The following is a 14,349-nucleotide window of genomic DNA, read 5'->3' as shown; positions in this document are numbered from 1 at the left end:
CTTCCATATGTTTCAAATAGCTATGTAGCTGTAGCTCCAGAAGGTGGGTATGTGCACATGGGTAGCCAGGTAGCACAAAGGTTCAGCTTTGATCATTGCTAGCTCACTTGGTTTCAGCTGGACTGATAGAAACTCAGAGTAGCAGTAAGCCATTCGGGCCTGCTCCAACATTCAATATGATCATTGCTGCTCCTTCATCTCAATGCCAGATTTCCACTTCCTCCCTATACTTTTGATGCCTTAATGGTTGAAAAGGCATCAATCTTATTTGTGAATATATGCAATGGTTTGACCTCCACAGCTTTGTGGTAGAGAATTCCATAGGTTTACTACCCTTTAAGTGAAGAATTTATCATATCCAGACACTGCGACCCCTGGCTCTAGACTCCCCAAATCATCCTCCCTGCATCTAGTCTATCACGCTCTTAGAATTCATTTCAATCAGATACCATCTCTTCCTTTCCAACTTGCTGATGAACACAGGCCCAGGCAAACTAATATCTCAACCTCGAATCGTGCCATCCCCAGTGTCATTATAACTGGTAAATCAGTAAGAGAGAATAAAAGAATCAGATAGGACATTGGGTTATGGAACCATCTGGCTCAGCACTGCATCCTACACAATTAAACCAGAAAGCGATCATGCCAAGAATCACACTTAACAGCCAGTCTTAGGTTTTGGTGAATACTTTTCCTTCAAACAACATCACCAAAAGCATTATCATCTCAAATTGCAGCTCTGCTGGAGTTTGCTGTGCTCCTACAGCAATCATACCACAAAAACACCACCTTGGCTGTAAAGTTCTTTTTGAGATGTCATCAGGTCTAGGAGGGCACCATAAAAATTAACCTGTGTCAGGCTGAACTTCAGGAGATACAGAGCAGAGACTAAACACATTTTAATTTTGAGTCAGTGGGCATTTAGCCAGTTTATACCCAGAGTTTTGATTCGGGATTGTAACACGAAAGCAGTAAATCACCAAGGTCAGTGATGTCTTATGTCACCACAGTGAGCAATCTTGCTGCCAAAAGAACATTTTTGAAAGTAATCTTAAACTCTATTGTACTCGGCCACTGAGACCTGACCAACACCCAACCCATTTGCGTGATATTAGACAAATTAAGATGAAAAAGGTTTGAAAGTTGTAAAGTAAAACTGAAATGTAAAATACGTTTGCACATATTCTCATCTAAGTGGCAGTCTTCGTTTTTCTTTCCCCCAATTGATTTCTATTAGGACACTGCATTTTTCCCATCAGAGAGCAGAAACAGCTACCTTGGCTCACCCTGTATTTTTGCCAGAGCAACGAACTTGAGTTATGGTCAACCAATCCAATGTCATCTTATTCAGACTGCACTAAAGAAAGAAGTACCCATCCTATCCAAGCTGACAGTTAAATAACAGATTAGAAAATTACTTCAGTAATTATAGTCCTTATCGTGTCTACTATAGCTTCACGAGGCGTGCAGCCTGGTCTATCACTAATCCTATGATGTACACTGGCCATACTCCCAGTCCAGTTAATCCTATGGTTTCACTGCAACAGATGCTGGGAATGTGATACTATAACTGTCCCAACTTCATGGATGTTATACTAATGACATTCTTTCAAAAAAAATCAATATGTATAATCAAGACATTAATATTTACTATGGACTGTTCTTGTAATCAGAACAAAATTCATCCTATATTGTATTGATTGGCCCTGTCAATGAGATACTCCAGCTGGTACAAATCAATAGTCACAGACCGAATGACAGACAGTAGACATTTGGGACAAAGTCCCTCAAGATCACTTGAAAATGTACCCTTGCTACCTACTTAAAAGCACAATGGTGCTCAAAAGGTCAAAGTACCTCACATTTTGTACTCTTCCCTCCAAGTGCTGGTTTTATTTAGAGTTTGAAACTTTGCTTCGATGGATAGAAGTGCAAAAAAAAAGCCCTAACGTGTGCACCACCGATGGTTGTGAAAGTGCTACTTGGTAATGGCTCTGCCTTCAATGCATCCAATGCCAACCATCCTTTAAAAGAGATCAATGGGGAGAAAGGCTTTCTACACCACCTTAACAAAGGGCAACTTTAACATGAGGGAACCACTGGATTCCTCAACAAATTGAATGACGAGTTTTGGCATGGGGTGGGGGGGGGGGGTTGTAAAATTACTCCAAAATGGGAAAAGTGAGGTTGGGGCAGATCCACAAAAATACCACTCAAGATCGCTGAAAAGTCACCCGCCATCTGATGCAAAGTACAGCACAGCCTGAAATGAAGATTGAAATCTATTTATTAACAAAAAGTAAATTTAACACAGTACATTTTAAAAAATCTAAGAAAGCTGCGCTCTGTATAGTACTTCTGAGAGCTGCTCTGTTGGCAGCTGACATCAGTGCATGCGCAGAATGGCACAAAGACAAGTGCTGATGTCGCACATGCACTGAATAAAGCACATGAACCAAACCCTGCTGGAATCGCACTATTGTCAACAGAGGTAAGTGCTCTCGAAAATACTGTTCCTTAATTCAATGTTGCTATAGCCAATCACACTATCAAAATGCATTATCCCAGAAACACCGTATTCACATCTAATCACAATATTTGGTTTTAGAACATGACTCAATTGGTGATTACCGGGGGATATTGAAGATTATCGTGCCTCTATGTTTCATCATGTTGCACAGCCAAGAATTATTTGCTATTCCTTCAATAAGCATAGAATCCCTACAGTGTGGAAGCAGGCCATTTGGCCCATCGAGTCAATACCAACCCTCCCACTCAGACCCGCCTCTCTGTAACCCTGCATTTCCTATGGGTAATTCACCCAGCCTACACATCCCTACAGAACAATTTAGCATGGCCAATCCACCTAACCTGCCATGTTTGGACTGTGGGAGGAAACCTAAGCAACCGGAGGAAACCTACGCAGACACGGGGAGAATGTGTAAACTCCACACAGACAGTCGCCCGAGGATGGAATCAAACCTGGGTCCCTGGTGCTGAGAGGCAGCAGTGCTAACCATTGAGCCACCAGGCTGCTCCAATAAAGAAAGGTGTGAAAATCCCAAAGAGATATACAAAGCAGGAAGTTTTTGCACAAAAGAAGTAGGAATAAGCAATTCAGCCCCTCAAGCCTGTTCCACCATTTAATATGATCATGATTCATCTCATCTCAGCCTTAACTCCATTTCCCTGCTCTCTATAACACCGATAACATGATCTGAGATTCAGGCTGAACGAATTAATTTTGGCTTTTTTTTTCATAGCGGGCGTGGTGCTGTTGCTGCACCTGGAGAATGGTATTTCAAGCCCAAAATTGGTGTTCTACTTCAACAATGAATTGTCCAATGGCAAGTAACTACCCATATTTTTGTGGAAATGAAAGTCAGTGCCAAACAGACTGAGCTGCTAACTGGTAAACCCTCATTTTGCATGACTCCAGATGCATTGAATTTCAAGAGATTCCTCACTTCAGAAGAAATGGAAATGGAAGATACAAAAATTATCTTGTGGCAAACCAATCCTCTACACCCAACTTGTAGACCTCCCACCCTGAATTGGGCCTGTATAACCTTATCATTCACCATACTCTTCCCCCACAACTGGGCCTGTATAACAAGCCCACAGCCACCAGACTCTCAGTTAGGTCTCTGCAACCACCTCCCTCTCCAACTGAAGTGCTGTAAACAATTTCTTCCTCCAAATAGGTCTCTTCACAAGCAACCCCTCCTGCTCTAAACAATATGGGATCTCTCTTCTATAGTACCCATACAGGGAGAACTAGCCATTTGGATACAAAATTAGCTCAAAGGTAGGAGACAGAGGGTGGTTATTGAAGTTCCCTTTTGTGACCGGAGGCCTGTGACCAATATATGACAATCAGTGCTGGGTCCACTCCTTTTTGTCATTTATATAAATGATTTTGATGTAAATATAGGAGGTATAGATAGTAAATTTGCAAATGACACCAAAATTTGTGGTGTAGTAGACAGCAAAGGTTACCTTAAAGTACAACGGGACTTTAATCAGATGGGCCAAAGAGTTGCAGATTGAGTTTAATCTAGATAAATGTTATAGTCTACATTTTGGTAGGGCAAATCAGGTCAGAACTTATACACTTGATGGTAAGGTCCTAGAGAGCGTTGCCGAACAAATAGACCTTGGAGTACAGGTTCATAGTTCCTTGAAAGTGGAGTCACAGGTATACAGTGTAGTGAAGGAGGTGTTTGATGTACTTGCCCTTATTGTGAGTGCATTGAGTATAGGAGTTGAGGGGGCATGTTGTAGCTGTACAGGACATTGATGAGGCCACTTCTGGAATACTGCATTCCATTCTGGTCTCCCTGCTATAGGAAATATGTTGTTAAACTTGAAAGGGTTCAGAAAAGATTTACAAGGGTTGGAGAGTTTGAGCTATAAGTAGAGGATGAATAGACTGGGGCTATTTTCCCTGGAGTGTTGGAGGCTGAGGGGTGACCTTATAGAGGTTTGTAAAATCATGAGGGGCGTGGATAGGAGAAATAGGCAAGGCCTTTTTCCCAGGATAGGAGAGTCCAAAACTAGACGGCATAGGTTTAAGGTGAGAGGGGAAAAGATTTAAAAGGGACTTAAGGAGCAACGTTTTCACGCAGAGGGTGATACATGTATGGAATGAGCTGCCAGAGTATGTGGTAGAGGCTGATACAATTACATTTAAAAGCCATCTGATGGGTAAATGAATAGGAAGGGTTTGTAGGGATATAGGCCAAATGTTGGCAAATGGGACTAAATTAAATTAGGATATCTAGTCAGCATGGATGAGTTGGACCAAAGGGTACTGTACATCTCTATGACTCTAAATGGGACACTCAATAGTTTGGCCTAATTGCTCTAGGAAGCAAGATCCAAACTACAATGTTTTAATTTATGAGAAACTCAAACAACAGAATTATTTCACAAACAATGTATGGCAATGCTGACTATCTGATCTAGCCTTGGAGCTCACTCAGTCCTGGCTAAGCAGCTACCTAACGTCACAGCAACTTCAAATCAGGTTTTATTTTTAAACACTTGTAAGTGTTCCATATCTCAGCAGCATCATGAAACAGAGCAAGCCATCACCGGCCACTCTCCAAAAATAATCCTGGATGCACTGCGTATATATAATCACAAGCATCTTTACACACATTCTTTTTTTTAAAAAGGATCCTACAACTGAACTATTCAGTGAACTTTGATGAATAGAATGTGATGTGAAGAAGGAATTTATATCGACAACTGAAATGCTCATTAAGAATTCAATCAAGTGAAGTCCAGCGTACTAAAATTTCAATCTCGCCTTCTTATACAGCATGTAGCATGTGCTCACTCTCATTCCCCCTCCCCCATGCCAACCGTTCCTGCTTTTCAGACACCTTATTCAAACAGTACTGATTGTGTGTGTTTCAGGTTGGTGTACAATGTCCCTGTGTTGGCTTCCCCATTCCCCCCCGACATCCCCCCCCACACCCCCAACAGCCCCTCCCCCCCCCCCCCAGTCTCCTTTCCACTCAGAAATCCAGTCTCCGAGTTGGTTCAGGGATGTTAGTCAACATCAGCGTTCTGCAAAGGAAAACTTTGTCCTGCTCAGCCATCCCTCCCCCACCCGTGAGACCCAAGCGCAGGGGGTTTTGAATGAGACAGTCACAAGAGGCTCTTGTGTGCGGGGAGAGTGAGCAACTGACGTGGTGCAATGATGCCACAAACTCCAGATTGCCAGACTCGGATGTAACATCAGCTCCACTTGAACCCCCGAGAGCTTTTAATTAAAATTTCCTCAAAAATGATCTTTCAAAGCAAATATCACTAGAAAAAAATCTGGACCCTTTAAGACTGAGCATTTCTTAGTTAAAAGTAAAATGTTAATTTTTTTATGGGGGGGGGGGGAAAAAGAGGGGGAGAGATGTAATTAAATAAGAGGCCCACATTATCCAGTTTACCAACTTTACAGCACAAAAACAGGCCTTTGGCCCAACTGGTCTAACCTAGTGTTCACGTTCCACACAAGCCTCTTTGCTGCATTATTTTATTACGTTCAACGTATCACAAAAGTACTTTATTTCTCCTATGTTCACTAAGCTTCCCCTTTAAATACACCAATACTATTCCCCCAAACTATTAATTGTGGAAACAAGTTGTACATTCATTCTCAGGGTAACAAAAAAAAGTTTCGCTCACATTTCTTACAGAGGACATTTCAAGCAGCAGCACAGAATGAAATCTTATAATGCAGCAAACTCCTGACCTCATTACTTCCAAGCCCAATGGCTCAGATGTTGAGGAGCAAAAGGTCAAAGTAACAGAGACAATTTCACAAAGTTCTCCACGCAGACAGAAAGAGAAATTTAAGGTGACCTAAATCTGGAGGTTGGGTAGGAGAAAGAATATTTTCAAAACCAGCAAGCCAGTCATGCTGCACTTTGTGTTTTCAAATAAAGCATTTGCTTCCTTTCCTGTCAATCTGAGTTTTCGTGTTAAAAATGTTGCTGTGTTAAGTGAAGGGAGACTCTGGGTACACAATGCAGGAAGAGACCTCAATGACAAATGAAGGAAGAACAACACAGGGAAATTCTAAACATTTGGAGGCAAAGTTCTGTGTATAAAAACAAAGCAAGAGTCCACCCAAAATATGAAAGTCACAAAACTTTAGCTCAAAATGGAGATTCAATGGAAAAAATGAGCTCTTACCAAAGACAGGGGGAGAAAATCTAGCTTAATGAAATATGTCTAGAAGTAAAACTCACTGAAGAGGCACTGAGCTGAGAAAGTCAGCCCTGTAAGTGTTTTTCTTTCCAATACAAACTGCTTTGCTGTTATTAGTGTGGAGAAACCAAAAACATAATCTAGCTGTGGAAAGTTGAGTATTCCACAGAGTAAGAGAAGCAGCAGGGAATAAATTAAGCAGCAACTGCACACAGCGACGCAGGCACTTGGAGAGAGCAGGGAATGCAGTCCCTCTAATGTTTTATTGGAGATGAACAATGAAAAAACATTGATGTAGGGTCCAACATGCCAAGTCACTTCAACACCAACTACCTTTCAAGTACCATTCACTATTGTTATGCTTCACACCAAGCCCCCAGCACTATTGTGCCCCCCCCCACCCACCGCGCACCCCTCCCCCAACCAACCCAAACCACTAAATCGCAACAACTCCCAACAAACTCTTAATTGGTAGACAGTTTCTTCACGTGGAACTAAACTACTTTATTTGCCCATTGTTTTTGTTCAGCAGCTAGTAAGTTCTCAACTTGAAACAAACATTGTACATTTGACCGATTTCTTCACTCCCCACCCCACCTCAACCCCAAAAATCGCTTGAACGTTTGTTCATGATTTTCTCCTGCATTCCTCTCCTCACCAGTTATCTTTAATTCACTCCAGTAATTATTATTTCCATCTTTTGTTATTTCCCTTACATGAAGGTCACTTCCAGGTGCCAGTTTCTCCCTCTGTTCAGCATTAAACATTGTTAGCCCAATTAGACGTTGAGGAGCTGAAAGGCAAACCTAATCCTGCCACAAACTCTAAAACCCAAATCCTGAACTCTCAGTGCATTGTTTTAGGTTGGATCAGGCTACACACTGATGAATCCACTGATCTCGTATGCTCCATAAATGCATGCACTTAAATACTATCACCTGTCTCCCACTAAAGCTTGCTTCCATACCCTTACCAGGCACCCACTCTCTGTACACTTCAACTTATCAAAACCTCTGCTACCAACCATTCCTGATACTTTGTGACATGGTTTGAACCCCAGTACTCTCAATGCCTTTCCTACCCATGAATCTGCAACCTCATTTAGACATATAGCTCCTCCATTACTCTCATTTCTCACTCTGGTCTCTTATTCATCAACCCTGCCCTTCAGTAATCATTAGCTGTCATGTCTTTCTTTTGTTTTGTTGCTGCTGTAATAGATGGGAGCTAGTGACTTGCTTGTGCCCCTAATAACAGAAACTAATTGAAAATGTGTCTGCTGGGTTAAGAGGTATTCACTTGTAATGTGCAACTCTGTAAATCAAAGATTTTAAAAGTGTAAACATTGGCTCCAGTTGTATCCTCCAACTAGCTTTCAACTTCAACTAACTAGGTTCAAGAATCCTCTTCTCAATCCTGTCTGTCCCCTGTCATACTTCACTACTTTTCTTGAAATCCATGTCTTCGATCAAATGTTTGGCATACCTTTGAATGTCTCTTTGTGACTTAGCATCCATTTTTGAATGATCATGCCTTTTAATTTTTTTGGTCCATAATTCAATGGATTTACGATATCACTGTTTCCATGCAGTTCAAATTACACCCACTAAGTGCAACTGATGACAGGAGGACCACAAAGACCAACACCTGCTCCCCTCCACTAACCCTCAAAGCACAACTGCTTTCCTGGAATAGGTTACCAGATGTTACACAGTAATTCACAACAGCGCCACTTTAACCAGTAAGCAAAAGTAAAATCTTTAGAATAATTCTATACCAAAAAATATTCAACTGATTTTATGAATGAGTGGTGTCTAGGGCTGACATGTAACACAAAAGCAGGGAAGTTAGAAAAACCCAAAATATTAGATTTAAACCACAGAATTATCATTAGCAGGAATCAGACTGCTGATTTGCAGAACTTGCATTTCTTTTCAGTAAAAATAAATTTCCACAGGCAAGCAACTGAGAACAGCAGCAGATGCTATGACTTATCTTCTAATGCAACTCCATCGTGCTTTCTAAATCACAACCTATAATTCTGAGAATTAGTATGTTTGCTCTCTTCCTAAACACCCTCATTTGCCATTCAATAGGATACCATATTAGGTGGGGTGTTGCAAATTTGTTTGGAATAAGCCTTGGACAGGAGGGAGACAGAAATGAATTGAAGCAGAGCATGGTAGACGTCGGCTATAGATCAGCCCCCTCACAGATTGTACTCACAGTGCTAAAGAGCAAAAAGAGCCAAGGCAAAGGAACAGAAATCATTTCAAAAATACCCAGTCCACAAACACTTGATTACAAACTTGCATGTCTGAAATGTGCCAAATAGATCATGTGGTTTTTCCCAAGGCTTTAAAAGAAAAATTGGAGTAATTTGCTCCCTGCCCCCACCCCTTTTTTCAGTCCTGCTATAAAACCATCCCATGGCACTGTCCCTCGCCAAAGTGCCCTGTCATACTGCTGGCACCTCTCTCATCACTGACAGACAGACTCCTCACCAGATCTTCAACAGGCCAAGTAAATAAAACAGTCAGCAATTAAAATCAACTGGAAAGTAATTTCCCATGAAACTTAAAACTAAAGGTTAAGATTAAAGGGATTTCAAATTTCTGTCTGGGACTCAAATAGTCAACCTCCTAACCTGAGGAATAAATGTTTTAACACAAAGAATGGACAAACCATTTTCTGACAATCACTACATCTAATGAAATTGTAAACACAGGCATAAAGAACACACTTACGATTTTGCTACAAACAGCGGGAATCTTCCCTTTAGCTCTCATTCAAACCGCAGTTTGATTATCTCTCAGCATTTCTTGTTCGTTGTGTGAGAAGTAAGAGAAATTTTTTTGGAAACAACAATTTTAAAAACACTCCTGAAAAGACTAGAACGAGAATAAGGAAAGCAGCAAATAACATTTTGAGTGAAATTCTAGCCAAAACTAAAACTAGCATCACTAGAGTCTGTGAAGAAAAGTACTAGACTAAAACTAGGACTAAAGTTTCTTCCAGAGAATATGAAACTAAAACTTAAGGCTCACAAGACTATAGACTAAAAAGTAAATGGTTTCTATAACTAAGATATTATGGTCCTCCACTATCTCACCTACATGGTCATTCTATCAGAGACAGTTTTTGAAACTGCCTCTGGCTCCGGTTACTGTGGAAGCCACCAGGAATGTTAGAGGAGGGAAGGGGAGTGGATTCCACAGCAGCCTAAACAGGAGCAACAACTGCACAGGAGCCGCTGGTTATTTTACCCCCTCCCCTCCTGGATGGAATGAATTGGCCATTTGGTCAAGGTGACTGGGGCTGAAACCTACCCTCTCCTTGGAAAATGTCAGACCTGCACTAGCTGCTTGGCAGTGACCAGGTAGCAGCAAAATTGGGTAACCTCCCTCAGCCTAGAGGTCCAATGTAGTAACTATTACTGGGGAAGCTCTCATACTCAATATGGCCTTGCTGCTGGCTGCAAAATCAGAGTTTCATAGACTAGAGTTAGGAGTTAGGCAAGGCTGAGCAGTCATTCCTCATTGTCTGTGACTGGTTTTAGCTCCCTTGGTGGTTGGAGATCAGTACAAGGTTAGAGTGCAGAACTGAATGGATAGGACACAGCAACATTCACAGCACCCCACCACAGACCCAGAAGGAGCAAGACAGCAAGAATATGGAACACCCAAGTAGAGAGACACAGAATGGGTAGCTCGAGTGCTTAATGCGCTGGCTATAATTGCCTGTCCTTTAATAGACATAGCAAGACATTAAAATTCAGGAGCTACCCAGTGCATTGAGGCCCATCTCAAAAGCCCCATGTCAAATCTGAAACTGAAATGAGACAGAGCCACATTTACTAATCAGGATGTAACAAGCTGCCCACTAGAGTCCTGTTTACCCATTAGACCTTGTGCTTCTTCAGTACTCTCTAGCACCTACTGAGTTACCCAGTCCTTGAAGCATCTTATCTACAAGTACTGAGGATGGGTATAGGAGGGTAACATAAGTCAGAGAGTCCACTGTGATTTACTAAATTACCAGCACACTTCACACAGAAAAAGGACAATTCCATCTCACTAACCCATAAATCCAAGCTTTCCAAAGTGTGCCCAAGCAAACTAGCAAAGTCTTCAAACTCAAAGCATTTTGTTGCACTCAACCTCGACAAACTCTTCCAGTCATAAAGTCCCACATGCCTCAAACACTGGATCACCCTTTGTTCTATGTACCGCCCTTAATAAATAGTCGGTCAAAGATTTGGCCCCTTCCCTCTCAAACATTCTCCACGAGTCAGAATGTTGCACCTCCTCTGCCCGCTGTCAAAATCTGCCCTCTCCCACCCACAGAACCTTACTTCCAATCGCACTTTCAGCAACTCTCATTACCCACTGACACGTTCAAAAGGTACTTTTGTTGGTGCATGAGGGGTGGTTACAGAACAGAGGGATAGCTGTTTAAACTTCAGTTATAAAAATCTGGGAAAATTGGAAGGGTCAAGCCAAATTCAAATTTAGGTGCAACATAATTGATCAGAAGAAACTGGATTTTCAAGTAGTGCATGTTCCAATTATTGGCCAAGTGCAACTGACTTTGGTTGTGCTTTATAAACCTCCCTCAAATAAGTGTCAGTCCTGGTCTTCAGCGGGGCCTCGGAAGAAAGGGAGCCTGGAGACTTCAATCTGACAAAAGGATTTACAATTTCTTTTGTTAGTTCTCTGAGCGGCACAAAAGAGCCGAGCAATCCATTGTTAATTCTCATGATCCCACATTCCCATTGGCCAACAGGCTACTGTTCACAGCTCCTAATTTGTATCCTAAAGCCGTCCGAGGCGCCATGGAAACAGAGAAGATTAGTAAACCGCGGGGTGGCTGACCAATCGGGGCTGGATGGCGGCTGAGGGGTGGACAGTCATCTCAGACAGTTGAAGGTTAAGTCTGAGTGGCAGCAATTCTCCTCATGCCCATTGCTTTAGCATTCCCCTGGAGAGTTCGCCTATTCTCCTGTCACTTCTGACCGGCTTTGCGTGCCAGTGCTGAATTGAGTCCCGAACAAAAGAACCTGTCTATGACTGCTCCTCTCGTCTTGTCACCATGGTGACCGTGGCATCAACAGGGAAGGGTGTGTGTGTGTGTGTGTGTGTGTGTGTGTGTGTGTGTGTGTGTGTGTGTGTGTGTGTGTGTGTGTGTGCGTGCGCGCGCCTATATGTATGTATGTATGTGTTGGGGAGGGTGCAGTGTGGAGTTGGCGGGGGGTGGGAAGCTGGGTGTTGGAAGTGGGGAGGAGGAGAAGGAGGAAGTGACAGCAGCAGCGGCTCTGAGTGCAGCTGCTCAGTACACAACACTAAAACGACAAGCACCAAGACCCTTTCTTCTCACCTTATTCTGGGGGTGGGGAAGAGGGGGGCCCACTGCCAGAGAAACTTCAGGCTTAACCTGGAAAAATCTGCAGCAAGAAAAAACGGCATGACCCAGATTCGAGGACGGATGTGAACAGAAACATAATGAATGCAAGATGCAGCGAGGCTCGCGTTTCACTCACCTTTCCAAACTGGTCAAAATACTGCTTGACATCCTCCACTGTGGTATTTACAGATAATCCGCCCACAAAGATCTTCTTTGTTCTGGTCACCATCTATCAAAAAGGGAATGGGTTCCGGTTAAAGAGGCCAAGCTTCTCTCCAGTATGTCTCAAAACAGCCCAAAACCAAACAAGCCCAGCGCACCCAACACAACGGCAGACCAACAACACAGTAACAAAGTTCTCTTGTCAGCAGCCATCCTGGTTTTTCTACCAATACAGGAGCACGCACACCGCATTTCAAAAACATACCATGTCTCAAACCATTTTACAGTGAAGTACATAGTTTAGAAATTTGGTGACTAATTGCACCACAAAGACCCACAAACACAATCGGCCAGCCGAGTTCAGTCATAATCTTAGTTGAAGGATAAATATTGACCAGGAATAGCTTCTCTTCTACCCAAGGGTGCAAAAAAAGTCTGTTTAACATCCCATCCTAAAAGTATCACCTCAAATAGTGCAGCAAGACAGTAATACACTGTCCATTACATCACATTCAATCCTATAAAATAAATTGCACTCTCGGCTTATAACTGAGACACATGTCAGAAAGCTCTTTGGAATCTCAATGACGGGGGTAAAGATGGGGGAATCAAAGAACAAAACTAGCAAAGATTCCTGTTGTCAGGAGCCAAAATGGGGCATGCTCATGTAGACAATGTAGCTTTGCTGTGAAGACCCTAGCAACCAAATAATTACACCAACACATTAAGATTGATGACTGAGCAAGATACTGAAGGATAACCAGTACAAGCCCACAACAAGGAATCTCACATTTGAACAAGACAATATTTGAGATTGTTTTTTGTGAGCAATTAAGGGGAATACCAGTGATCCAAATGCACAGGTCCTTCTGGGAGTCTCCATTGGAGAGACACAAGAGGTATTCACCACAACCTACGCATTCTCTGGATGCATTTTGCGACCTGTCATCGGTTACTGGACAAGAGAAATGAGGATTGAGGATCACAGCTCTGGCAAATTCCCTTTCATTTAAAGATTAAAAAAAACAAAGCAGCATGATACTAAAGAACACATCAAAAATTAACACAATCAACTAGAACATGAAAACTGTTCTCTTGCTGTGCAGAGACGAATCAATAGACACTTTTCACTGAAAATCTATTTAAATGGAAATTCCACATTTATGAGGGCAAGCGCAGAGCCCCCTTTCAAATGGAGGGCCAACCTAAAGGCTTGTGCCCAATTTGCTCTGTTTCACTTCGGATCGCAGAATTATATGCATACACTAGCTCAGTGCGTTCACAATGAATTTAAGCCATTTTTCCCTGCCCAAAGATATAGGATTGTGTTTGTAGGGGCAATCTGATCTAAATAAGCCAGAAGCCAGGCCGTACTTAGATGTCAAGACCCTAGATTTGCTCTTCAATTGTTTCAAAACGCCTCCCAAATCTTAGTGCATCTCATTTACCTTGCAACACTGCACTCAGAGGTCCCTGCCTTTTGTCAATAGACATGTACAGCAGCCTTTGAGGTGCAGGATGTTCCTAGATTCCACCCCAAACCATGCCAAGGCATCTAATCTTCAGACATAGGGTGACAAGGTTTAGATTGGGTTTAATGACATTGACCCCAACAGACAGCCAACTAACACTCTCAAATAAAAGGCCATTCTCAGATATCAGAAATTTAAATCAAGTATCAGTGGAGATTTGTCACCATATACGTCATACTTCAAAGATTTAATGAGGTTCAAATTTCATTAGGTCCATCTCAGTCTTAAAACAGTCAGAGTAACTGGGCCTTGGGTCTCACGATTTTTTGCCAAATATTTGTCACACTTGCATAATTGCACACTAATTTTAAATAAATTAATTTCAGACCAAATTGCCCAGTGGGGAGGAAGGGAATGGCATACTGTCATGTCCAAGGGGTAGAACTTCAGGTCCACCTTTGCTTTCGCAGGAAGTGTTGTTGTACATCATCTCAATAACAGAAAACTCGCTTCCAAAATGGAAAGTTTGCGATTTTTTTTTCTCTACAAAGACTTTAGCACGAAATCTAGGTATTCCTGTGGAATGCTCTTTCAA

General features: G+C 42.2%; 1 protein-coding gene across 4 annotated transcripts in view; it reads right to left on the bottom strand.

The window, feature by feature from the left end:
• Positions 1 to 14,349, bottom strand: part of LOC122562785 (RNA-binding protein Musashi homolog 1-like) — a 156,975-nt gene that overhangs the window by 99,381 nt on the left and 43,245 nt on the right. The window contains exons 1-3 of one of the 4 annotated variants that reach the window (XM_088000139.1): positions 12,257 to 12,316; positions 12,094 to 12,160; positions 9,465 to 9,538 (exon numbers count right to left, since the gene is read on the bottom strand). In XM_088000139.1, coding sequence (XP_087856265.1) covers positions 9,465 to 9,506 — 42 coding nt within the window. In that variant the 5' untranslated portion in view covers positions 9,507 to 9,538; positions 12,094 to 12,160; positions 12,257 to 12,316. Of the gene's footprint in view, positions 1 to 9,464; positions 9,543 to 12,093; positions 12,161 to 12,256; positions 12,350 to 14,349 lie in introns of those variants that run through there. The other 3 variants (XM_088000138.1, XM_043715965.2, XM_088000140.1) reach the window with 3 other exon arrangements.

This window comes from Chiloscyllium plagiosum, unplaced genomic scaffold (assembly GCF_037043375.1).
Source record: "Chiloscyllium plagiosum isolate Xiang-an unplaced genomic scaffold, Cpla_swu_hap1 HiC_scaffold_24, whole genome shotgun sequence".
Classification (NCBI taxonomy): Eukaryota; Metazoa; Chordata; class Chondrichthyes; order Orectolobiformes; family Hemiscylliidae; genus Chiloscyllium; species Chiloscyllium plagiosum.
This window is presented reverse-complemented; position numbering and strand designations above follow the sequence as displayed.